Consider the following 25,878-nt stretch of genomic DNA (forward strand, 5'->3'; position numbering starts at 1 on the left):
GTGGTGACGAATATGTACTTTTTGTTCAAAGTCACTTTAATTCATTAAACAACAACTGTGATACAAAAATAGTATAAAGTAATTCTCAACAGAAAAAAGGTCTAAAGTCTAAGGTCTTTTTTTGTACAATTCAAATTACTGCTCGTAACATTGCAAAGTTTATTTTTTTTCAGATTAGAGCAGAGCTCGCATAAATTTCCCATAAGCATTTTCATCACTTTTGGGTAATGATGCAGTTTGGTTCAAAATCGTGTGCCTGTTCAGAAAAACCAAAAAATATCCATAACATTTAAGACTATTTATGTTCCTCTCCTATACATTTGTGTTGCAAAATTTTTAACAGAATCATACATAAACATTTTTGTTGCAAAATGTTTAATGGAATCAAGATTAGAACAATTTCCAATAAATTTAAAATTTCCCTGAAATTCCCGGACAAATGAAATACATCATTGAAATGGTTTCATCCATCAGATTGCAACAAATTCCAGCACCCACAACCATACCAGCATAACTCAACCCGGTCAATTAACTCGATCAAAACTTACTGTACAATTTCGAACTCCATATTCCGGGTAATCAAATGCTACACAATTTGTTGGCTGCGAAATTGAAGCCTTTTGTGAATCACCAGAAAATTTAATAAATTTTCAGCTTCCAACTTGTGTTCAAACAGGAACGCACACACATACACACACCCACCCACACGCGAGCACTTAATTAAAAACTCCAAATTGTTTTCAAACAATTTCCACGTGTGCTGGTCCGGCTTTCTAGGTGCAAATATGTTTTTTCACGTGAAAAGGCTGGAGCTTTTAGCGGAAAAATTAATTACTGAACTCGGCGAACACACACACACATTCACATTTTCACGAACACAAGTGTCGATTTTTGCATATACTTGATTATTTTCGTTGTTTATTTTTCGCCGTATTTGTTGACGTTATGTTCGTTATTGTTTTTGTAGAAAAAAATATATGTTCGCGCAAGGGATTACGATTTTTTATATAAATAAAAAGTGTTCAAAACGACAAAAAATGGCTAAGCCCAACGGTCATTCCCGCCTGGCCGGTCACACGTCTATTGCAGCACTAAAGTTCTGTGAAATATAAAATTTAACAACAAAAAACAAACAACAACAACAGCAGAGCCCGGCTCTTCTCCCTCGCGAACGGGAACGGCCGCGCAGTCATAACGTATTATCAGACGCGTTCGTTCCATTTATGCCATAAGCCAGCGAGCACACACAGACGCACACACACAAACACATTGATTGTACAAGTGATGGTGGTGATGATGGACGAGAACTTCCCCCGACGACGCGACGTCGTCCGTCTTTTGCATATGTACACACTGTACTGAACATCCGAACTGGAAGCAGGGATGAAGTTTGAAAGGAAATTTGAGTGTTGAAATCGAATTTAAAATCAATTGAATTGTGTATTTATTAAAAATTTATTTAATAAAAATTTTGAAGCACAATTATTAATGTTCAAGGCTGTAAGACTCAACACAACTTATTTATTTTAGCATTTTAAATTTGCTTGTTAATTTGTGAGATTTGTGAGTTCTACTGCATACCCGAGCAAACGGAAATAACGTGGGAATAACATTTTTTGCTATTTGAAAATACTAGGCCAACAACTTTTTATGTTATTTATTACAAGTTTTGTTATTCACCGTTATGATTTTTTGTTATTGGATTGTTATTGTAACAACAGAATAATAACATTTTGAGTTAGTTTTCGAACAAATCTTTGTTATTTTAACAACTAATCCGATCATCCCAATAACAGTTTGAGTTACTTTTATATACCAAAAGCTGTTATTGCAAAGTTATTTTGGCTTTCAATCAATATCAGACCAATAACAAATTTTGATATGATAACATAAACTGTTATTAACACCTAAACTCCCAAGCTCGAGAAAGAGGGGGAACTTCCATATAAATTCCCCCTTTTTTTCGAGCTTCGGTGTAAACTCTTATACAAAAATGGATTTTGCAAGAATATTCCATAACACTTTTTGTTATTTTAACAGTATTTGTTATTGAAATGGCATGATTTTTTTTATTACCGTCTTCCCGGGTAGGCACTTTACTTTCTACTTAATAAACATTTTGCATCATGAGTCCGTAGGTACATGAAAATCTTCCTAAAATTTTGGCAGCTGTCCATAGAAAAATGCAATTAAAATATTTAACAATCATTTTCTTGAGAACAATTTTTCTTACCGATCAAACTGTAGGTTAAAAATAGTTGAACATTTTTAAAAGAATTGTTCTTTTTTTATTAAATTTCTCTAACAATTAACAAACAAATTAAGTGTAGCCAAAATGCCATGTTTTGTGCTACAAATTGTTGAAATTCGTTTGACAGTAATTTCATTTTTTAATAATTTTATGAAAACTTCTGAAATATTTGTTTTTTAATTACTCCTTTTTTAAATAAAGAATTAAACTGTAAATCAAAAATCACTTGAAAGAGCTTTTGGATAAAGTGCACCGTTTTCAAGAAATATCCACTTGAAAGTGATTTATTTTGTTAAAAAAGGTTTATTCTATTTGTACAAGTCATTCCCTTTTTAGAAAAGATTGGAAGGCTTCCTAAAAATTTTCTCAAAAAATAAGATTGGTTTTACGGAAGCTAATAAATAACCTAAGAGAGACGAACAAACTACATTCAAAATATTCATACAATGACACAGTGGTCCAGATCACAAAATCAAGTGGAAAATTGATTTCCCGAAAAATGTTGCAGTTTTGAAGCTTTGGTGTCTGCAGAAGAGTTGCTGCAAATGGGAAAGGGAAACTTTTGGCTTGGTTGAAAATTAAGGTGGTTTATGATTAGAGAGTTTTTGAAAATCCAACTTTTCAGGAATATTTTTGTCATCAAAAAAGTTGTTGGGCTTGACAATCCAGGCAACTTTGCCAAAGACACCAGATTTAGAGAAAGCATCTGAGAAAACCTTCAAAAAATAGTTTTTTGAACGTAGCAATGCAGGGTCAAGTTTAAAAGAAAAATGATGTTCGGGACTTTTAGAGCTCTGAAAAAAAAATATCGTTTCCTTAAAGTAAATTTGAACTTAAGTTTCAAAAGCTAGAAAAGATGCAATTTTCAAATTTGAATATAGCATTGGTGACTACCCGTAGTTGCTACTTCGTTTTTGACCAGGACCTCCAAATATTGCTCCCTGGACCACAGATGAAGAGTAGGAACCAATCATCACCACTTCGCAACTTTCAAATGTCAAATGTTCAAATGTGAAGTGGATAGGAATTTTAGTCCGATACTTGAGTGATGAAGACCGCTAATTTGGCTGCGTCTTCGACAAAGTATCACGTGAGGTTTGAGGGTGTTAGTAAGATGGGTGTGAAGCCAGGATTCACCGTGGTAAGTGATGTGGCCGGTCAAAGTTATTTTTAAGTCCCTAATTCTTTGTATGTTCTTAGATTCAAAGCTTTCCAATTCGGTTCACCAAGCTTTTTTTGTGTGTGGTCAATTCTGGTCGTGTTGAAAGTTCAATATTCGCCTAACGAGTATGCAACCAGTATAGTTCTTGAATTCAACTTTGCATTCAAAATTGCATTTGACCTGTTATTAGGCTCATGCTCAAAATTGCATTTGACCTGTTATTAGGTTCACAGATTCCAATCAAGTTTCTTGGATTCTTATAGCATTCTTAATCCTTCTGGTCAACTTAGCTTTGATGGTCTGGTGGTTAGCATTTTTATTTGCATACCCAAAGGACGGGGGATCGAACCCCGCCGCGAGCTAATGAACTTTTCGTTTATATTCAAGTGTTCAGAATTCCTTCTTTCCATAATTTCTCGATAGGAGCAGTGGAAATCGAACCCAAAACCTTCCGCTTACAAAGCGAACAGCGTAACCATTCAGCCAGGCCAACCCCCGATGCAATTTTGAAACTTGAATATCTCGAAACAGTGCAAGCCAAATTTTAAACGCCAGGTTGCATCCGAAAACGTTCACTACAAACGTTGAAAAAATTTCAGAGGTATTTTACTTTAAACTCAGGATATCTTCATTAGAAAATAATAAAATTTCAAGGGAAAAGTGTATGGAACCACCGTAACGAAATTCGAAGATTGTCCAACTTTATGCTTTTCCATGTAATTTTGCCCGCTGAATCTGAATCTGCTATCAGAATTGAGCCTAAGTCTCCAAATACCGACTTGTGGTAATATTTTGTGTTTCTATGAATTTTTACATAGAAACCCAAAATATGACCGAAAATCTAATCGCTTACACGATTATGGTATCGGTTTTGGTAGCAAAATTTCTTAAACTGAAAAAAATTAAGCAAAAAAAATAGTTTTTTATTTAACATAAACATGTATTCAGTGAAAAATGATTAATATAAATACAGAATTTTTTTTGTGGGATCCGTAGCTATGATCTGAAGGGGCAATACCGGGAAATTTTAAGGCATTTTCAATGTTTTAGATCAATATATTATATTTCCCATGAAAACTGACCATTTTATACATACGTGATGGTAGGTCGAAGGGGTCTTATTAATATGTTTATATCATGTGATGCAGGAAAAGCCGGTATTTTTACGGGAAATGCAAAATATATAAATTGAATGGGGGAGTATTCTTATTATTAATTTTTGGTGATATTGAATAACAAAAATAACTCGTATTAATGCAAACCCCTTTGAGATCATATTCCTTTTTCCTCACGGTTCTGAGTTTTTTCTGAGCAACAAAGCACTGAAAAACGCGTCTTTGTAATAATCCAAAAAATTAAAAGGTGTCGTGCCACTCCTCCGTCACGAGATATAAAAAAATGGACCTCGGATTCGTAAAAAGGAACCAAAATTACCCCTCAGAGCAAAGTTTCACGGACATCTAAGAAGGGTCGGGTCAACTTTTTTTGATTTCGTGTGAGATAACGGAGAATTTCCTAAAAAATACAAAAGTATTATTTTACAAAAGTTGAACCCTGACTTTCCCCCAATTCTGAGTCGCGCACAAGTGTGAAATAACAACGACGGATGGCTCGCTGAAGCTACGCGCGAATGCACGATCATCGGCAGTGTGTGCGGAGGTCGTCTCGAAAGTAATCCACCATTCTTTACTGTACGGCACTCGGCGCAGCACGCGCGCACACACTTACTCTTCTTTTGGGTGGCCTTCACGGTGATAACGAAGAACAAGCGTATCGTTTGTCCGAGAAATTTTGCTTAGCTTGCAGTGTGTGTGTGTGTGTGTGTCCAGTTTCGTGAGCAGTGAGAAAGCAATAATGCAGAACAAATAAACGTTTCTCTCTCTTTTTACAATTTTGCTTGAATGTGGGGCGGCTCAAAAGAGATTGCTTCAGTTAAAGGTGTACTACTTGATGTTTGTAAAACAATGCGCTTATCTGTTATCAGTTTGAGATAATAATATTAAGTATTTTATACTCAGTTGCTCATGTGAAGAGACCCACCCGTGTGGATCCATCGGACTGCGCACTGGACTTACAATCCAGAGGTTGCTGGTTCGAATCCCGCGGCGGGCGCACTGGAATTCTAAGTGTAAATATGGGTATCCGGCGCCGCCGCTCCACGCCGTACTCAAACACACTTTGGAGCCCAGGGTGGCGAAGTCCTTGTAGTTAAAAGGAAGACACTAGTGGTTGGTACTAGCAATGGTGGCCGTTATAAATTAAACTTGTTCGTAGATGACAACAAAGAGTACATATTACGATAACTTTATAAATTCAACTTGTTCGTAGATGACAACAAAGAGTACATATTACGATAACTTTATTAACAATAACAATCGTAAAAATTAGTTTAGAGTAAATAATAAGCTTTCAATTTTTATTTAATTCCGTCATTGGGTCTGGGGGGTGAGATTGGGTCAAAGTAGTTTTTTACGGATTTTACCATTTCTTAGGTACTTCTCAATGAAACTAAATTCTGTTAAAAAGGTTGTGCAAGGGACATCTTAAGCTGTCTAAAATTGAGGTACGTTTTGGCCAAAAATGACCTCTCAAAAAATCAACTTTTTAAATTTTTTGTTGGAATTGTTCATAAAGTACCCAAATGTTTGACAATCTCTTCTTCAAACATTTTAGCATGTCAATACGATTCCCTCGAACAAGAAACACTGTTGGATGACTTGTTTTGACCATATCTTTGTATTTGAGCATCATTTTAGTTTCATTTGACCATATCTTTGTATTTGAGCATCATTTTAGTTTCATTTCACCCCCTCTAAGGGGTGAGATTGGGTCAATTTTCAAACGATTGCCATTTAAGGTAGAGTCCATCAAATTACACCATATTTTGGGAAAATTTTAGTAAACTATCTAAGATTAATTCTACGATAAAAGATGTTATATAAATTGTTTTTGTTATTAAGAAATTACGAGAGGTGTATCGTTTTTTGACCCATAGTCACCCCCACTGACGGTATACAAAAATACTACTTTTGAGCCATAACACAAAATGCCTTTTAATTCGTGAAATTTGACCAAAGCAATAAAATGCCGCGAAATTTGAGAAAATTTATTATAAATAAATTAATAATAAAAATTTTATTAAGTTGAGGAGCAAACTTATTTAAATTTTGATTTTCGATGTCAATCACATTACAAAATTTTCATGGATAGTTAAAATGCGAATCATGATTAAATAATTTTCTAGATACCGTCATCAGGGGTAACACTGGGTCTGGGGGGTGAGATTGGGTCATACAAATTTCAACTTTTTTGTTTGGTTTAATCTCACCCCCAAACCCAATGTCACCCCTGATGGCGGTATTATTTCAAAAGCTTTCCTAAAATACTCAAATTTTCCTTCATTTTTGTTATATTTTACATATTTTACATTGGGTAAATATTGTGTAAAGAATGTGCTTAATTTTTCAAAATCTCAGTCAAACTTGGATAGCTGAATCGTTAATTCAACTGGTGAAAACTGGTTTTGGGTTACCTCAACGTTATACAGTTTTTTTTCTTGTTCACAAATATTTTGAAATAACACATTTTTAATTTATTTCAAACAGTCTTTGGAGTGCCGTGAAATTGCCGTGAAATTCCGATGTATGGTGATTGGCGTGCCGCGAAATTTCAATATTTTTGCCGTGAAAAAACACAAACCTATTGTATGAAATAGTATAAAAATAGCTCAAAATAAACAAATAATTTTTCAACTTCTAACTGGATGTAATTTTCTTGAATAACAACTTAGGCATTTTTGTTAAGTAACAATATGTATTCCTATCATTAAATATTTTTTCATGTTAAATTGAAGTTTTCCGATTATTATGTCCCTCGGAAAAGTTTCAAAAATGCGATGAGCTATTTGCAAAAAATGTTTTTTTAAATAAGTTATTTGGAGTTGTAGATGGTGTCTATCACTTTTGGGGTGGTAGATGGTGTCTATCACTTTTGGGGCAATTACTGTCAATGATGGTTCTGAATTCAGGGTCCAGAAATAGTAAATTGAAATGAAAAAATAATCACTATATGTAAAATGCTTCTACAAACAACACAAAGAAACCCATTTTTTGATTGAAAACTTATGAATCAAGATTTGAATGTTTTTCTAACACAAACATGGAAGCCAAATGGCCGATCGGGAATGATGCCTTCCAGAACCTTAAGACGGCCACCCGTAATTTGTAATTTTTTTTTTATGGCTTTTTGATTATTTGTAGATAAAGAAAAGAATTTTCAATAAAACTATGCATTTTTAATTAAAATGCTGTTAACTACCGTTTCGACAATTGTCCTTACTTTATAACAGCAAAAATCCTTTCAAACTTTCCATAAAAATCGCTAATATAATTTTGTTTACATAATTTGTTTTGTTGTTGTGAAAATACGCAGATTTTCATGAAGTGTGGTCGCAATAACATGAAATTTACTAACCCAAAATATAAAATTTGCTGAACAGCATTTTTCATCACATTTGAAACGTGATTTTTTCAATAATTTATAGATATGATGTCCAGAGAAGTCTGCTCAACTAATCATTCAGATTTTGAGGTTGGATTTAGCGAAGTTATCAAGTTAATTTATAGCACTGACCGTCTTACCCCACACGGGTGGCCGTCTCACCCCGCGCATTTTGGGTAAAGCAGAACATATATTGATTAAACATGGTAAGCTCCCCTATTTAACTCACTGCTGCGTTCCAGTTCCCATATATTAAGCCTAACAGTAGACTACTTGCAGTGCACACAGCGAGTGTTTTTAAGCTGACAGCATCAGTTTTTTTTTTTAGATTCCATTTCTCTTTTTCCCGTTTATCGTTTTGGTGTTTAAGCCAAGATTTAGTCAGCTTGGCGTAGTATAACAGTTTGATGCTATTCGAATTCATCATGAATTTCGAAATATTTTGTAAAATTAAGGTGTTTTTAAAAAGATCCCATACAGTCCAGACTCGATTATCCAAAGCCTGGATTATCCGAAGTTTCGATTATCCAAAGGTTTGAATTGGACTTCGGATATTTGAATCATGGCCAAAACATTTTTTTGTCGTATATTTTTATTTTATTACTTTTAACATCAAATTCAAGTTCTGCGACCCAATTTTGATCATATTTAAATAGTTTATTGCATAATAAATTACAAAAAGCATTTTTTCAATATTTCATCACCGCAATTTTGGCCGCCATCATAGTTTAAAAAATTCTAAATCAGTTTAGAGTAGTTAAGAGGTCATCCTTGAGCTCAAAAATCAGAAAAAAGACAACAACAATTTTTTTTTGTGATTCGTCTATCCGAAGTGAAATTTTGCCAAGGCCTTCGAACAATCGAGTCTGGACGGTATAGCTATTTTGCTTTGGAGCGTAACAAAATTTCCACACAAATTTCAAAAAAAAATTGTCTTAACAGGGCCTTTTTCTCCCCCCTCCCCCTCCCCACTGCGTTACGTAATAAAAGAACGCTCCCTTTAGAGGAGCTTTAACAAAATCTCTAGAATAAGTTTTAAATTTTAATTGCAAACTTATGTCTTTTTTGAACAAAAAGAAAGAGAGATTATAAATTGCAAAACCTGAGGAAAGGTGAAATTTTTTAAAACAAGTTGAAACAAAAAATCTTTTTTATAGATGACTATAAGTCAAACGAGCAACAAAGTATACTAAGTATATATGTGTTTTTAAAGTTGTCTAAAGACGATTGATAAAAATTAATAAGCAAAGTTTTTTGTTGACTTGAAATAAATCGCTTAATCAGTAAAATATTATGAATTCTTTTTTTGTTGTGCGAACTTTATCTAAACGAACCATAAGTTTGATTGTCTGATGTTCCATAAAATCACTGCTATTCAATCAATTGTAGCATTTACGTGTTCAACTTCCTCGAAAATTACATTTCCCAAACATTCACGCCAGGAAACCTTTTTTTTTGTTGGAATTATTGGTTGTCAAGGGAATTTTAATACTGCCATTATGCCGTTCGTGCCGTTGAAAAAATGGATGGAAAAAAATCAAGCGCGCTCCCAATTTTCCCCACTGAACGGCTCTTGTTTACGCAAAACGGAAGAAAAGCCACTTTCCCCGCACAATAGAAAAGCCGCCGCTTTGTGCTGTGTGTTATTTTATTTGCAAATAAAATCCTTTATAATGAGGCAAATGGGGGAGCAATCATTTCTGAGGCCTGTAAGCGTTTCCAGCTCGAAAGTGGGAACAATTGGACAATTGCGGTTTTACCCATCAGCTCAATTATGCGAGAGGGCAATTATTTCACGGGAGGGTATTGGCATAATTTTCCGTAAAATGAATAACTTAACAGTTCTGAAAGGATTCTAACTCAATCGTACTATCATCTGGGGGGGTGAGTTTGGGTCAAACAAAAATGCTGAAATTTGTATGACCCAATTTCACCCACAAAGACCCAATGTCACCCCTGATGACGGTACACAAAAAGTGCAATTTTGATTTAAATTTTTTCTGATGTGATTTTTTCTGAAGATTTGAAGATTTGAAAATATGAAGATTTGAAGATTTGAAGATTTGAAGATTTGAAGATTTGAAAATTTGAAGATTTGAAGATTTGAAGATTTGAAGATTTGAAGATTTGAAGATTTGAAGATTTGAAGATTTGAAGATTTGAAGATTTGAAGATTTGAAGATTTGAAGATTTGAAGATTTGAAGATTTGAAGATTTGAAGATTTGAAGATTTGAAGAATTGAAGATTTGAAGATTTGAAGATTTGAAGATTTGAAGATTTGAAGATTTGAAGATTTGAAGATTTGAAGATTTGAAGATTTGAAGATTTGAAGATTTGAAGATTTGAAGATTTGAAGATTTGAAGATTTGAAGATTTGAAGATTTAAAGATTTGAAGATTTGAAGATTTGAAGATTTGAAGATTTGAAGTTTTGAAGATTTGAAGATTTGAAGATTTGAAGATTTGAAGATTTGAAGATTTGAAGATTTGAAGATTTGAAGATTTGAAGATTTGAAGATTTGAAGATTTGAAGATTTGAAGATTTGAAGATTTGAAGATTTGAAGATTTGAAGATTTGAAGATTTGAAGATTTGAAGATTTGAAGATTTGAAGATTTGAAGATTTGAAGATTTGAAGATTTGAAGATTTGAAGATTTGAAGATTTGAAGATTTGAAGATTTGAAGATTTGAAGATTTAAAGATTTGTAGATTTGAAGATTTGAAGATTTGAAATTTTGAAGATTTGAAGATTTGAAGATTTGCATCTAGCATTGAGCAAACAGATATTCGGCAAAAACGCCGGTGAAGAAATGACGTGAATTCGAAAAATATAAATTGATTAAAGTTATGCTTTGCTCTTTTGAAAGTTTTAAGGCAACAAATACTTTTAAGAATTTTAATTATTGTTTGACTAGATAGTTTACTGAAGTTTTAATGATCCTTTAAATTCATGTAAACTTGTACTCCATTTTCATCACAAGTAAAGAAACCCGAGCAGACGGAAATAACTTGGGAATAACATTTTTTGATATTTGAAAATACTAGGCCAATAACATTTAATGTTATTTATAACAAGGTTTGTTATTCGTCGTTATGATTTTTTTGTTATAGGATTCCCGAGCAGACGGAAAGGGAGCGGCCGTGGCTGACTGGTTACGGTGTTCGCTTTGTAAGCGAATGGTTCTGGGTTCGATTCCCATCTGCAAAAATGCTAACCACTAGGCCATGACGACTTGGTGAGAGTGGACTGGAATTAGGAATACTGTTACAGAGAGCGAGTTGTGGCGCTATAACCACGGCAAATAGTGTGCCGGGCATTCGTGGAAATACAATGTCCCATCCCAGAGGGTCCCGGAGTACCAAACCTTCTTAGCATGGTGCTCCCAACGAATACAACCAAAATCTCGGAGCGTATGGTGGTGTGTCCCCACGCTTCTTCCTCCCCTGTCGATTCAGAATTGTGTTGTTGTTCGAACACTCAGTGCTCAAACTCAACCCAATTACGAGTCATCTCTGCGATACGGCTTTACGCAGTAGGCCTGGCCGGTTTAACGCTTGTGATGTTTCAATGCATTCCGATGCAATGGCGCACTACAAATGTTAATAAATGACAAGAAGAGTGCTAGGCGTCATCTAACCTAAGGCACTCTCCAGGATCCCTTCGAAAGATTGGCTGCGCTAGGGTCTGATTAGATTAGATTAGATTAGATAGGATTCCCGAGCAGACGGAAATAACTTGGGAAGGTCAGTTTTTGATATTGTGAGAAGATCGAAGTATGTTATTGGGATGATCGGATTAGTTGTTAAAATAACAAAAATCAATAACAAAGATTTGTTCGAAGAATAACTTAAACTGTTATTATGTTCTTATTGCAATAACAAACCAATAACACAGAAGGAATCATGAAGGAATAACAAGATTTGTTATTTTGTGCGGAGAGGTGGGGCAGCATAATAACAAAAAATGTTATTGAACTGGTATGTCTCCATAACAAAAAAAGTTATTGTTTTGGTTTATTTGTAATTTGCAAATAAACCTGCAGTTGCCATAACTCCTCTGTACTAGTCAGGGCTGCAGAGTCGGGTACCTCCAAGCGACTTTGAATCCATACTTTGAAGACAACTCCGACTCTGGATGCAGGATATGACGTCAACGACGACTTCAGCTCTCCAAAAATACCCGACTTCACAGATTCCGACTACAAGTAAAAGTTGCTGAAAATTAGATGCATCCGATGCAGTCTCCGAGGTCACACTCCAGCTCGAACTTCACCGTCAGCTCCGACTTCCTGGCTCTGTGAAAATAATAACAGTTTTTGTTATTCACACTTCAAAAATTCTCAATAAATAAATCAATTCCGTTAGGGAATATAACAAAATTAAAAAAAAAGAACTCTCAAAAGTTAATTTATCGGATTAATTTTAGCTTGAAACCCCATTTCATGGTGAAATAAATGACCCCGATGAAATTGGTCAAAATTATTTCATAGTTCTAGCCAATTTTAGTAAAATCCCTTAGGGGGTATATCAAATAATTAAAAAAATCAACTTTCAAAATTTCAACTTTTTAGAATAATTTTAGCTTAAGGACCCCATTTCATGGCCAAAATAATGACCCCGACGAAATTGGTCAAAATTATCCCATAGTTCTAGCCAATTTTAGCAAAGTCCCTGAGGGGGTATATCAAATAATTAAAAAAATCAACTTTCAAAATTTCAACTTTTTTAGAATAATTTTAGCTTAAAGACCCCATTCATGGCCAAAATAATGATCCCGAAGAAATTGGTCAAAATTATCCCATAGTTCTAGCCAATTTTAACAAAGTCCCTTAGGGGGTATATCAAATAATTAAAAAAATCAAATTTCAAAATTTCAACTTTTCAGAATAATTTTAACTTAAGGACCCCATTTCATGGCCAAAATAATGATCCCGAAGAAATTGGTCAAAATTATCCCATAGTTCTAGCCAATTTTAGCAAATTCCCTGAGGGGGTATATCAAATAATTAAAAAAATCAACTTTCAAAATTTCAACTTTTTAGAATAATTTTAGCTTAAGGACCCCATTTCATGGCCAAAATAATGACACTGGCGAAATTGGTCAAAATTATCCCATAGTTCTAACCATTTTAAACAAAGTCCTTTAGAAGGTATATCAAATAATTAAAAAAATCAAATTTCAACTTTTCAGAATAATTTTAACTTAAGGACCCCATTTCATGGCCAAAATAATGACCCTGGCGAAATTGGTCAAAATTATCCCATAGTTCTAACCATTTTAAACAAAGTCCTTTAGAAGGTTTATCAAATAATTAAAAAAATAAAATTTCACAATTTCAACTTTTCAGAATAATTTTAGCTTAAGGACCCCATTTCATGACCAAAATAATGATCCCGAAGAAATTCGTCAAAATTATCCCATAGTTCTAGTCAATTTTAGCAAAGTCCCTTAGGGGGTATATCAAATAATTAAAAAAACAACTTTCAAAATTTCAACTTTTTAGAATAATTTTAGCTTAAGGACCCCATTTCATGGCCAAAATAATGACCCCGACGAAATTAGACAAAATTATCCCAAAGATCTAAACATATTTAACAAAAGAAAAAAAAAATAACAGATTGTGTTATGGACACTTAGAAACTTTTCCATTTGTGCGATTTATGGTAATTTTATTTCTAAGTCAGTATACCGAACGAATAACAAATTTTGTTATTAGGAGAGTTTTTGAAATGTATAACATTTCCTCTTATTAGCGTGTTATTAAACATTTTCAATACAATATCAATTCAATACCAAATTTTGTTATTTTATCAGAAACTGTTATTATTATTTCTTCTTGAAGTTGAACTGCAGGATAAAATAATAACACTTTTTGTTATTTTAACAGGATTTGTTATTGAAATATTATTAATTTTGTTATTACCGTCTGCCCGGGTTGTTATTGTGATAACAGACTAATAACACTTTTAGTTATTCTTCGAACAAATCTTTGTTATTATTTTTTGTTATTTTAACAACTAATCCGATCATCCCAATAACTGTTGGAGTTATTCTTCCATAACAAAAAATTTGATTCCAAAGTTGTTTTGGCTTTCATCCAATATCAGTCCAATAATAAATTTTGATGTGATAGCATAAACTGTTATTAAACTCTTATGCAAACATGGATTTTTCAAGAAGATTCCAATACTTTCTGTTATTTTAACAGTATTTGTTATTGAAATGGCATGAATTTTGTTATTTCTGTCTGCCCGGGAATAGCAATTAAATCAACGTTAAACAATCTTATCAAAGTTGACTCACTGAACTACTGACACAGAATAAGTACAGTGGATAGCAGAGAGAGTAGAAGTTTATTTTCGTTCCGCTACCATTCATTAAGAAATGATATCATTTGCCAACCCACCCGCGACGTGATAACTTGCAGCAAAATGCACTTTTTCAGTCATCAACGCACACTCATGTAATAAACCATGTGTGCGAATGTGTATTCATTTGCGATAAACATGCTAGATGTGCGGGTGTGCGCAGAAATTTATGCAAATCAAATCAAGCTTTTAAGTTTACGTGTTTCTAAGTCAAGATCAAACGCTATGCGGAACGCACCCAAGCAAATGCATGCAAAAAAAGTGCAGCTGCAGTGCAGTGTAGAAACTGCTCAAGACGGAATCGAACAAAAACAAAAACCTGTCCCGGTTCAACCGGGGCGGCGGGCCAAGCCAAGACCACGCGGCCACTCAACCAATCAGAGGGATTGGCCCTTAGTGCATTATTTGTAATTTTCAATAGGTTTTTTGACCGAGTTGGATAAATACGACGAGTGCTGAAAAAATCAAGTTTTGCAAATTTCATAACCCAAACAAAAATACAATACTTTGACGCGCCAAGGGTTAGCTGATGACGCAGTCCCGCGTCCTTATCAGGCACGTTGCAACGGCTTAGTATGTACACAGCAAAAATAGTAGTAATCCAGCTGCGTGTAAATGGCCTGGGTGTAAAATAAATTTTGCATTATTTTATGGAATTCTATGTAATATTAAACCCTGAAATATGCAGCCCATCAGTATGGGAAACCTACTTGACCGAAATGTCAAGCTCATATATGCATTTATCCTTTCCATTTTTCATCGGTCTGATGGCCGGGCGGGCTAAGGCGCCAGTCCTTACTGTTGCTGCTAGGTTTGAATCCCGTCGGTTGCAATTTTTTCTTGTGTTTACAAAAATTGTACATGCAGTGTGTAATATTAAGTGTCTTTTTTGACGAAGGTGATGTGCATGCTTTTGCATGCGATTTTACCATCGGATTTTTTGCTGTGTACGGTAGTACACACTCCAACGGCTCTATACTACCGCCGCAGATTAAACTGGTTTTACCTGAAGTGGCCATAAACGGTTTTCCTTATTTTTGCGGCTTGGTCATGATGCCGGTATGCAGCGTGCAAGATAAAAACAGAGAGGTGACAACAAACAGACCAAAACAAACCGCACACCACAAGCCCAACGGTTGCACTAAACTAGGCTTAGTCAGGTGTGGCGTGCGACAGACCACGGTCAGTATGACGGATCGTGGTGCCTTCTGGCCCGTGACGAATGGGGCACAAACCCAACGGTAGTTTGTGAACGAGTTTGAAGGTCAACTTATTTTCTCTGCAAGATTTTTATTCCTTTTTTTTATTTGTTTAATTCATTCTCAGCTACTTTTTTTCTCCATTTTTAGGAGAAAAAATGAAAAAAATGAAAAAAATCCTTGTTCAATGATTAACTTAAAACAGATTTAAATAAATATTTCTCTTATTTGTTTGCAATGGCCGAAACAGCCATCATGACCTCCGATTTTTGATTGAATTAACATTGTTTTTCAGTAAAGACCATTTAAAAGACTTGCAGGTGAACTATCTAAAGCATTTTTGAACTGCATAATTTTAAAATCAATGTAGAACCGAACAAAAAACAAATGGCGCTTACGGCATATTGCAAACAAACTCGAAATTTGTTACTAATTATTTTCACTTTTATCTGTATTTTTAAGAAATCCGGTGTCCACATTTTGGTTAAAGTCAAAAACTTGAAAAATGTGTAAATTAATTCAATTTAAACGGTATTGTTCAACTAACAAGCTTTACAAATTTCCAAAATTAAGCTTATAAAACTGTTTAAAACATAACTCTATCAAATAGTAAATAACAATATTCAAGTCTAACTTTCTTAACTTTGAAGCAAAAATATCACAAAGTGCTTTATAAATTATTACCAGTTAACATACAGTCAAAAATTTGCTAAACATGAATGAATCCTGGAAATTTTTTTTTGTCATTTTCCGATCTATAATCCAACATAAAACTTCAACAAATTGGAATAAAAAAACAATCGTTCTTTAATTTCTAGCCAGTCTTAAATGAGAAGCTACATAAACTTTAAATAATATTTGCAACAGCCATAAAATTTTAATTAATATGGGTAATTCTCCGCCAACTCACACAGCAGTTGCCCCGACCCCTCTTCGATTTGCGTGAAACTTTGTCCTAAGGGGTAACTTTTGTCCCTGATCACGAATCCGAGGTTCGTTTTTTTATATCTCGTGACGGAGGGGCGGTACGACCCCTTCCATTTTTGAACATGCGAAAAAAGAGGTGTTTTTCAATAATTTGCAGCTTGAAACGGTGATGAGATAGAAATTTGGTGTCAATACGAAAAAAAGTTTTGAAAAAGTTGGTCGTCGTTGATCATGGCCGTTCATGGTCACCCGCGACAAACACGGACGACGAAACAAATAGAAACGCGAAAAGTAACTTTTTCAAAACTTTTTTTCGTAAAATCGCGATAACTCGTGATGTTTATTAGCAAACCCCTTATGTCTATATATCAACATTTTTGTAATTGTCTGCTCTACAACTTTGTAGAACATTGTTACACTCTAAAAAATAACGAAAAAAACGCGAAATTTTAAAATGAAAAATTTTGTTCTAAATGAAAAAATGACCCTTCTGGGTCAATGTAGATTCGAAAAGTACATTAAATTTCACATAAAATGACATGTTCCAAAAATTTTTACAGTCGAGTAACGGAAAATGGGAGAATTTTTAAAACTTTTTTAGTGTTTTTTTCGATGAAAAATACGTTTTTTTCGGAATTCTGAGTACGCCATCAAATCGGGCGTCTAATTTTACATAAAAGTCCCTTTGACACCAAATTTCTATCTCATCACCGTTTCAGACTGCAAATTTTTGAAAAACACCTCTATTTTCGCATGTTCAAAAATGGAAGGGGTCGTACCGCCCCTCCGTCACGAGATATCAAAAAACGGACCTCGGGTTCGTGATCAGGGACAAAAGTTACCTTTAGGGACAAAGTTTCATGCAAATCGAAGAGAGGTTGGGGCAACTTTTCCCGATTTCGTGTGAGTTGGTAGAGAATTACCCATATATTTTTGTCTCGTTTTTCAGGAAATAATGAACGGTTGGGAGACAACAACTGGAAATTTATTTGCATTGGCTTTATATCAAAAAAATATTTTAAAAAATTCTATAACAACCAGTATTGTTCAAACCAAATTTTCATTCGTAAACAAATACAGGTATATTTTTTCACCAAATATGTTTTGTTTATTAGCTAATGATTAGTTGCAGAAAAAGATTCTCAACTATAAATTACCATTATTTCGTTCAAAAATTTTGAATAGCAAAAGCAAAGCAATCCACTTTAACGACCCCCGGGTCTTTTGTGGTCTCTGTTGCAAGTATCTGCTCATTTCTACGCATTTTTTTACGGATTTTGAATACGTACACAGTAAAAAAAAGTTAAATATGAAGGTGTAATTTTGGAAGGTTGAATTTAACCTCTTTGATGATGTAATTCCACCTCAATTCAGTCTGAAAAAGTGACATTACATCAAAAGTTGTAAAATTACATTTTCTGAGGTAAAATTACACATTTTTTCTGACATAAGAGATGTAAAATTACCATGATTTTTTTACTATTACAGAGATTTTGTTCTCTTTCAAGTTGTGTACATTTTGCGCTTTTTGTTGTTATACTTGAAATCATTTTTTTCATTTATCAGCTGAATCTGATTGAAATTTTAATGATTTGTGTGAATCAAAAATTTGTATTTTCATGATAATATTTTATCATTATCTCATCAACAGAGAGCGAGTTGTGGCGCTATAACCATGGCAAATTGTGTTCAGGGCATTTGTGGAAATGCAATGTCCCATCCTCGAGGGTCCCGAGCACCAAAACTTCTTAGCATGGTGCTACCAGCGATTCATTGCTTTAACAAAAGGGACCATCCATAAACCACGTGGACACTTTAGGGGGGGGGGGGGGGTATGGTGATTGTCCACGCTCCATACAAAAAAGATTTTTTTTGTATGGACAATTGTCCACGAGGGGGGGGGGGGGTGGGTTGAGATTACCAAAAAAGTGTCCACGTGGTTTGTGGATGGTCCCAAACAGGAACGTGAGCGGGGGATCCCCACGTTTCTTCCTCCCCTGTAGATTCAGAAATGTATTGTTGTTTGAACATTCGTGCTCAAACTCAATGCAATTCAACGAATCATCTTTGCCGCTTTAACATTTGTGATATTTCAATTCAATTTAATGCAACGGGCATTACAATTGACAATAATGACAAGAGGATGCTAGGCGTTAATCAACCTATAAGGCATTTTCCAGGATGCCCTCGAAAGACTGGCTGCGCTAGGGTTAGATTAGATTAGATTAGAAACGACCAGTTTATAAATATTTCATGTCTGAAATTGGTTTGTTTCAATTTTCAATCTCCAAACGAGTATGTAAAAAAAGACAAAGAAACCTTTTTTTTATAAGGTTAAAATCATACTTCATATGTATCAAAGAAATGAAAAAATCACTTGAGCATGCGAGAAAAACAATGAATTAAAAATTTTATCGAAAATATACTGAGAAGAAGTGCAAATAACTCAAACTATGACTAAGCAAATTTTGGTCCAAAATCAAGGCAAAACGTCTAGTTTGCACTTTTACGCGACAAATATAAATAAATATCTAACGGTTTATTAGATCCCCAAACTTATCCACACTGAACCACAAGCTTTCCTGTGGCAAAAACAGGTTTACAAATAATCCTTTCCTTTTGATTAATAATCCCATATGGCTACCATTGAAACCGGTCCAGTTCCCGTTTCATCACAAAAATAGAATATTTTTTTGAGAGGAAATAGTGTTTTGATTTGGTTTTGGAATACATAGTTATAAATCACCAAAAACTCATTTTTGTCGTTTGTTTTCAAAAGTTTTGTAAATTTTAGTTTTAGTTTGTTTTATAATTTTTAAGCTTCAGCTTGTTTTGCCTTCCTCACTGAGGTAAGGCTATAGTCCTGAACTTTCTATTAAAAGCTCCTAGACCCACCTTCATGTATACATATCGACTCAGAATCGAAAACTGAACAAATGTCTGTGTGTGTGTATGTGTGTGTATGTGTGTGTGTGTATGTATGTATGTGACCAAAATTCTCACTGAGTTTTCTCAGCACTGGCTGAACCGATTTTGATCGAACCAGTTGCATTCGACTTGGTTTAGGATCAGATACATCGCTATTGAATTGTTTGAAGTTTCGATAAGTAGTTCAAAAGTTATGTATAGAAATGTGTTTTTACAAATACCCGGATCTCAATTATATGCATGTAAACGATGTCCGGATCCATCATCCGACCCATCGTTGGTTAGGTAATTGAAAGGCCTTTCCAATGAGTCCAAAACATTGAAGATCTGGCAACCCTGTCTTGAGTTATGACCACTTAAGTGATATTTATGTACTATTTTGAAGCCGGATCTCACTTAAATGTATGTAAACTATGTCCGAATCCATCATCCGACCCATCGTTGGTTAGGAAATTGAAAGGCCTTTCCAATGAGTCCAAAACATTGAAGATCTGGCAACCCTGTCTCGAGTTATGACTAAAAAAGTAAGTAAATCTTTCCCAGTTCCTGAGGGGAACACCCTTGAAGAGTATCGGGGCCGGCATTTACAAAGCGGATTCAGTGGCAGTTTCATTCTCAACTTAATGTTAACATGTTAAGGTTAATGATAACATTCCATAGGTCGCCTCCCTAATGTGTCGTGATAAGGTCCAGTTTGTGACGATACCTTCCCTTTACTAAGCAATCGATTCCAGAAGAGAAATGATCACCAGTTGTGTTGGTCCGAGCCGGGATTTGATCCCCGATCTACCGCTTACGAGGCGGAAGCGTTACCACTGGGCTACGTGGCTCGGCCGAGTTATGACCACTTAAGTAATAATTAGGTACTTTTTTTAAGCCGGATCTCACTTAAATGTACGTAAACTATGTCAGAATCCATCATCCGACCCATCGTTGGTTAGGAAATTGAAAGGCCTTTCCAATGAGTCCAAAACATTGTAAAACTGACAACCAGGTTATCACCACATTGTGTTCTTTTTTTTCTGGATCTCAAAAAAAAGCTGAAACCACTCAGATTACCCATTTTTGGTAAAAAGTGAGGAAGGCATCAACCACATAGGTGGATTAAGTTAGTTTTTTTTTTCATTTAGATAATGTAATTCTAGAGTGAACTTTGTAATGAACAATTGATAAAGTTGTCTAACAATCAGCAAAAACGACTGCCAATCTTGTCCAACTCTCCGATACCAACCACACACAAACTGCAAACAACATCAGAAAAAAAGTGCCGGCTTGTTTAACCAGTTTTGCAAGTCTTTCACGTACGTCACCACCACGACCGGTACTAGAGGCACTGTGTAGGTAACAACAACAAAAAGCCAACATATTTGGTTAAAACCTGCTGCTGGGCAAAACCCGACGACACGGCAAGCGGGTTTGGTTGTGGTGGCGTATCGAAATGTTGCTCCAGTTGAAGGGCAATGCCACCTTGAAGGTGGTGGAAAAATGCTTTGCACCGGTATTCGAGCTGACTTCCTGGTTTGATTTACTGGTCGGGACGATATTTAAATTTTAAAGACATCGGAGTTTTTTTTTAAACTCATGGATTATTTTTTGGATAGAGTTATACTTTATACAAACTTTATATAATTATTAGATAAATAAATAATAATGAATAATTAAATCGCTCCAAGTAATAAACCGTTCACGTCCATCACATCGCACTCCTGTGACAGCCCGTTTCAAACCATGAATGAAAGGAAACATAATATCGTATCAAACGCTGTCTAGTCCATCATTGTGCTCCGCCATCAGCTGATTTGTTTTTATAGACGGTGGCTGGCTGCTGCCAAGCCAACGCAAATCAGTCGTTTATTGTTTGCTGTTTCAACTGTGGTGTGGGTGTGGTAAGATAAGCAAACTCTCTGCCACGCGCGTTGATTAGCCGCACACAATCAAAGCAAACACCCACACACAAAAGTCTGGTGATCAAACAAAAGCGCTCGCGAGGCTCATAATACAAGTCAAACAGATTAGAGCAGAGAGAAAAAATCACGACACTGTATGGTTGTGTGTTCACTCTGACAAAACAATTCACCTTCATTGTTTCGGCGCCGCAGCAAACATTTTTGGGGTTTTTTTTTTGTTCTCTCTCTCTCTCAAGGGTTTTTTTTTTCATTTTTTGCTCTCATTTTTCACTCCCAAGTTAAATGTATGCATTGCAGTTGCACCGTCGCCGTCGAGTGCGTTTGCGATATTTTCTTTTTCGACTGCACATTTTTCATTTGCAGTGGCATAACTCAATTGGCGCCACCTTGGAAAAAAATGATAAGGAGAATTTTGTACGGACTTGTTTCCGTTTTTTTTTTATTTGAAAACAAAAAATAACAACATCATTTATTTAAAATTGCTGAGAAAAAAAAACTAATTTAAAATTATAGTTTGTCGGAAATTTAAATCAACTTCAACCTTCAATCAAACATGGTTGAACTCAATGAAATCACCTACCAAATCAAACTATAAATCAAAAAATAATTTCTAAAAAAATATTTTCCGACCAGCTCAAAATTGCAAAAAAAATCCTCCCTCGCATGCCCATACCGTGAGAGAAAACAAATGCCTGGCGTGGTTTGAGTCGGTTTTTCATCAACGCACAGTGATTAAAGTGGTCAAAAATATGTTTGTTATTTTTAGACTGATAAACTTATGTTCAAGATTTTACTGCTCAGAGTTTATTTTATTTGAAAAGTTTTTTCGAGAATTTCAATATTTTCTAAAAAATATTTTCACTTTTTGAAAAATAACCCTAACAAAAATCCAAATTTGAAAAAAATAAAAAGGGGCATTCTCTGCCAATTCACACGAAATCGATAAAATTTGCGTGTTTTTGCAGCCAGAATGATGATGATATGGAAATCATCACCAGAATAACACACAATTTTGAAAATTCTTTAAATTTACACAAAACTACGTAATTTCTAAAAAATACTAAAAATTTTAGTATTTTACAATATGGGTATCAAATTGTGTTGTTTGTCCCGTTTAGTTAGTAAACTCAGTCGTAAAAGACTGTGTGATGTCTATTATTATTATTGAAAAAATGATTAGAAATTTTTCATGCATCGAAAGCAATAATATTTTTTTGTGAAATACTCAAAATTTTCACAAAACTACATGTTTTTGAAAAAATACTCAAAATTTCAGTATTTTACAATGTGGGTCAGGGATGCCACATGATTTTTTAAAATGTCTGTGAAAAAGTCTGTGTATGTCTGTGAAAAAGTCTGTGTATGTCTGTGCAATTGTCTAAAATTCAAATATATCAATTCACCGTCTTACAAATCCATCAAAAATTGTGTTTTTAAGCATTTGAAGACTTACGAAATAAGTTACACAAAATTAATTTCATTAAGCTTTTAAAAAGTATGTGCACCTCAAAAAATGTCTGACACAAGCTCAAATGTCTGTGAAACACAGACAAATCTGTGTAACTGGCATCCCTGATGTGGGTATCAAATGATCGGAAATTTTCCATACATTTCAATAGGAATAATATTTTTTTATGAAATAATCAAAATTTTCACAAAACTACTTCTTTTGGAAAAAAATACTAAAATGTTAAGTTTTTTTTTCAAAATCGGTATAAAATGATTGAGAAATTTTCATACAATCAAATAGATTTTTTTAATTAACTCAAAATTATCAAAAAACTATGTACTATTGAAAAATACTACAAATTTCAATTTTTATTATGTGGGTATTAAATAATCGGATTTAATTTAACCGAAAATTTAGATGTTTTTTGAAAGTTAGTGGTTTTGTGAATATTTCGAGTACTTAAAAAAATGTGTTATTACTTTTGAAATTGATGAAAAAATCCCGATCATTTCCCCATATAATGAAAAACTTGAATTTTAAGTATTTTTTTAATACGCAGCTTTGCGATAATCTTCATATTAAAAAAAATGTGTTACTACTTTTGAAATATATGAAACAATCGCGATCATTCGATACCAATATTGCATTTTTTTTTTAATTATAAATATTTTCTTCGAAAATACGTAGTTTTATAAAAAATATGAGTATTACACAAAAAATATTGTTGCTATCGAAATGCATGAGAATTTTCTGATTTTATGATACCCATATTGTTAAATACTTAAAAATTCGTGTATTTTTCGAAAAAAACATATTTTTGTAAAAATTTTGAATATTTCACAAAATATATTTATGCTATCGAAATGTATGAAAAATTTCCGATCATTTGATACCTATATTGTAAAATACTGAATTTTTTTTTTTTTACGATAGAGCAATTCCAGCTTAAATCAGGTTTTTTTCTGGTACTTTTGTACCCGACCCTCTCCGAATTCAATGAAACATGTTATCCTAGGCCTATATAAGCCATTTTTGTGTATATGGAGCCAAAAATACTCGAAAATAACATTTGAGAAGGGCGTAAGGTATTTAGATATTTTTGTATTTTGTAATTTAAAAATTACTGTATCTCGAAGCCGTTGCGTCTTATCAAAAAGTGGTCAAAGACAAACTTGTAGGAAATTAGACGGGCTTTCCGAAAAATTACACTGAAAGAAAAAAACACTCCAATTTTATGAGATTTTTCAATTTTTAAGTTTAAAAGTTAAATTTTAAGGTGATGTCACGATTTTTTTTTCGTTCAAAATTTTTGAGGAAATAGCCTAAAATGTTACCAAAAGACTGACGAAAAATGCAGGATGGTATGTCTCTCCTAAAAAAATACAAAAATCATTTACTAAAACAGTTTTTTTGAAAAGTGGTCTAAACGTAAAATTTTTAAAACCCGGTAGCGGCAATCGATTTTCGAGACAATTTAACATAAAAGTCTCCATATTGACCATTGTCCTATGTCCAATCCTTGGGAAGATACAGAGGTTTTAAAAAAAAAATGTTGTCACTACCGGTTTTGAAAAAAAATTACGTTTAGACCACTTTTGAAAAAAACTGTTTTAGTAAATGATTTTTGTATTTTTTTAGGAGAGACATACCATCCTGCATTTTTCGTCAGTCTTTTGGTAACATTTTAGGCTATTTCCTCAAAAATTTTGAACGAAAAAAAAAATCGTGACATCACTTCAAAATTTAACTTAAAAACTTAAAAATCAAAAAATCGCATAGATGTGGCGTGTATTTTTGTTTCAGTGTATTTTTTTTCAGAAAGCCCGTCCAATTTCCTACCAGTTTGTCTTTGAACACTTTTTGATAAGACGCAACGGCTTCGAGATACAGTAATTTTTAAATTACAAAATACAAAAATATCTAAATACCCTACGCCCTTCTCAAATGTTATTTTCGAGTACTATTGGCTCCATATACACAAAAATGGCTTATATAGGCCTAGGATAACATGTCTACAAAGTTTCATTGAAATCGGAGAGGGTCGGGTACAAAAGTACCAGGAAAATTCCTGATTTGAGCTGGAATTGCTCGATATAAGCAAGTCAAGTAGCAAGTAAAACATCGCTTTATATTATTTTGATGAAAAATTGCTGCACAAGCGTTTTTATACATTAATTATTGAACAAGTATCATAACAATTGGTAAATTGTTAAAAAAAAATCATCAAAAAACCATTGTTAAACATGGTTGTGTAACATAGATGCCAAATCAAATATTCTGACTTAAATAAAACATGCTTGTAGAACTCGAAAAACAAAATGACATTTGCAGACATGATGTTTCATTTGAGTTTTCTAAACATGATAACATAGTAGAGTTGACCTTTGGCTTCGGCTGGCATTTATCGTAAACAAGTTGTTTATGCGTAGTTTGCGTTCGTGTTTTAAAAACTGAGTAAATACATGTTGACGAAACAAGCACAGATAGTTCTAAAAATAGAAAAAGCTTATGTTCAAAAGAAGTTTTGGCAAAGCGATCATCTGGTGCGTATTTTATGAAAAGCCTCTTTAACATTCTGGTCTGAACGGTTCTTAAATCGTAAAGCAGGATGTTGTTAAACGGTTTTAGCAACGTTTACCTAATTCGGTTCAGAGTCTTATAGTCAAGAGCTCTTATGACATGTTTAACAAACGTTCTCTAATATGCAAGTATGACTTGCACTTGCAAAACTAACCTTAACCACGCACATTTCTAACGGATGAAGAGATGTTCAACAACAGAAAAATGTGCGCTTTTTAAAGCGTGCAAGATTTCTCAGGGACGTTAGGAAAACATAGTAAATGAGTTAAACAACTAGTTCTAAATTCTCTTGGCGAACAAAGTCTGCTATTTTTTATAATTTTTATTTAATTTTTTTTTTTAAATTAAATTTCACCTAAATTAAATTTAACTTCCGAATACGCACAAAATCAGAGTTAAAAAAAACTGAAAAATAGGTTTTTTATGGCATGAAAAAATTAAATATTTTGTTGTTCCTCGAATAAATCCCACTGTGCCTCCCCCGACCCAAGCAACAACGGTGGCCACCGCCTGGCAATGCCTCTGCTGCTACTTCGTTCAAGGTCCAAGCCAAGACCTCACCTTGGGCATGCCGCGTCGTGGTGGCCACCACCGTGGGTCTTGTT

At 34.1% G+C, this 25,878-nt stretch overlaps 1 protein-coding gene across 4 annotated transcripts in view; it reads right to left on the reverse strand.

The window, feature by feature from the left end:
• The window catches only part of LOC120420958 (galactokinase-like), a 99,305-nt gene that overhangs the window by 39,379 nt on the left and 34,048 nt on the right, over positions 1 to 25,878 (reverse strand). The window contains exon 1 of one of the 4 annotated variants that reach the window (XM_039584093.2): positions 549 to 1,120. The exons of 2 other annotated variants lie outside the window; for them this stretch is intronic. Coding sequence is in view for 1 of the 2 variants with exons in the window: in XM_039584090.2 (XP_039440024.1) it covers positions 549 to 568 (20 nt within the window). In the remaining variant the exon portion in view is untranslated. Of the gene's footprint in view, positions 1 to 548; positions 1,121 to 25,878 lie in introns of those variants that run through there. One more of the 4 variants, XM_039584090.2, reaches the window with a different exon arrangement.

The sequence above is a fragment of the Culex pipiens genome, chromosome 3, assembly GCF_016801865.2.
Source record: "Culex pipiens pallens isolate TS chromosome 3, TS_CPP_V2, whole genome shotgun sequence".
Classification (NCBI taxonomy): Eukaryota; Metazoa; Arthropoda; class Insecta; order Diptera; family Culicidae; genus Culex; species Culex pipiens.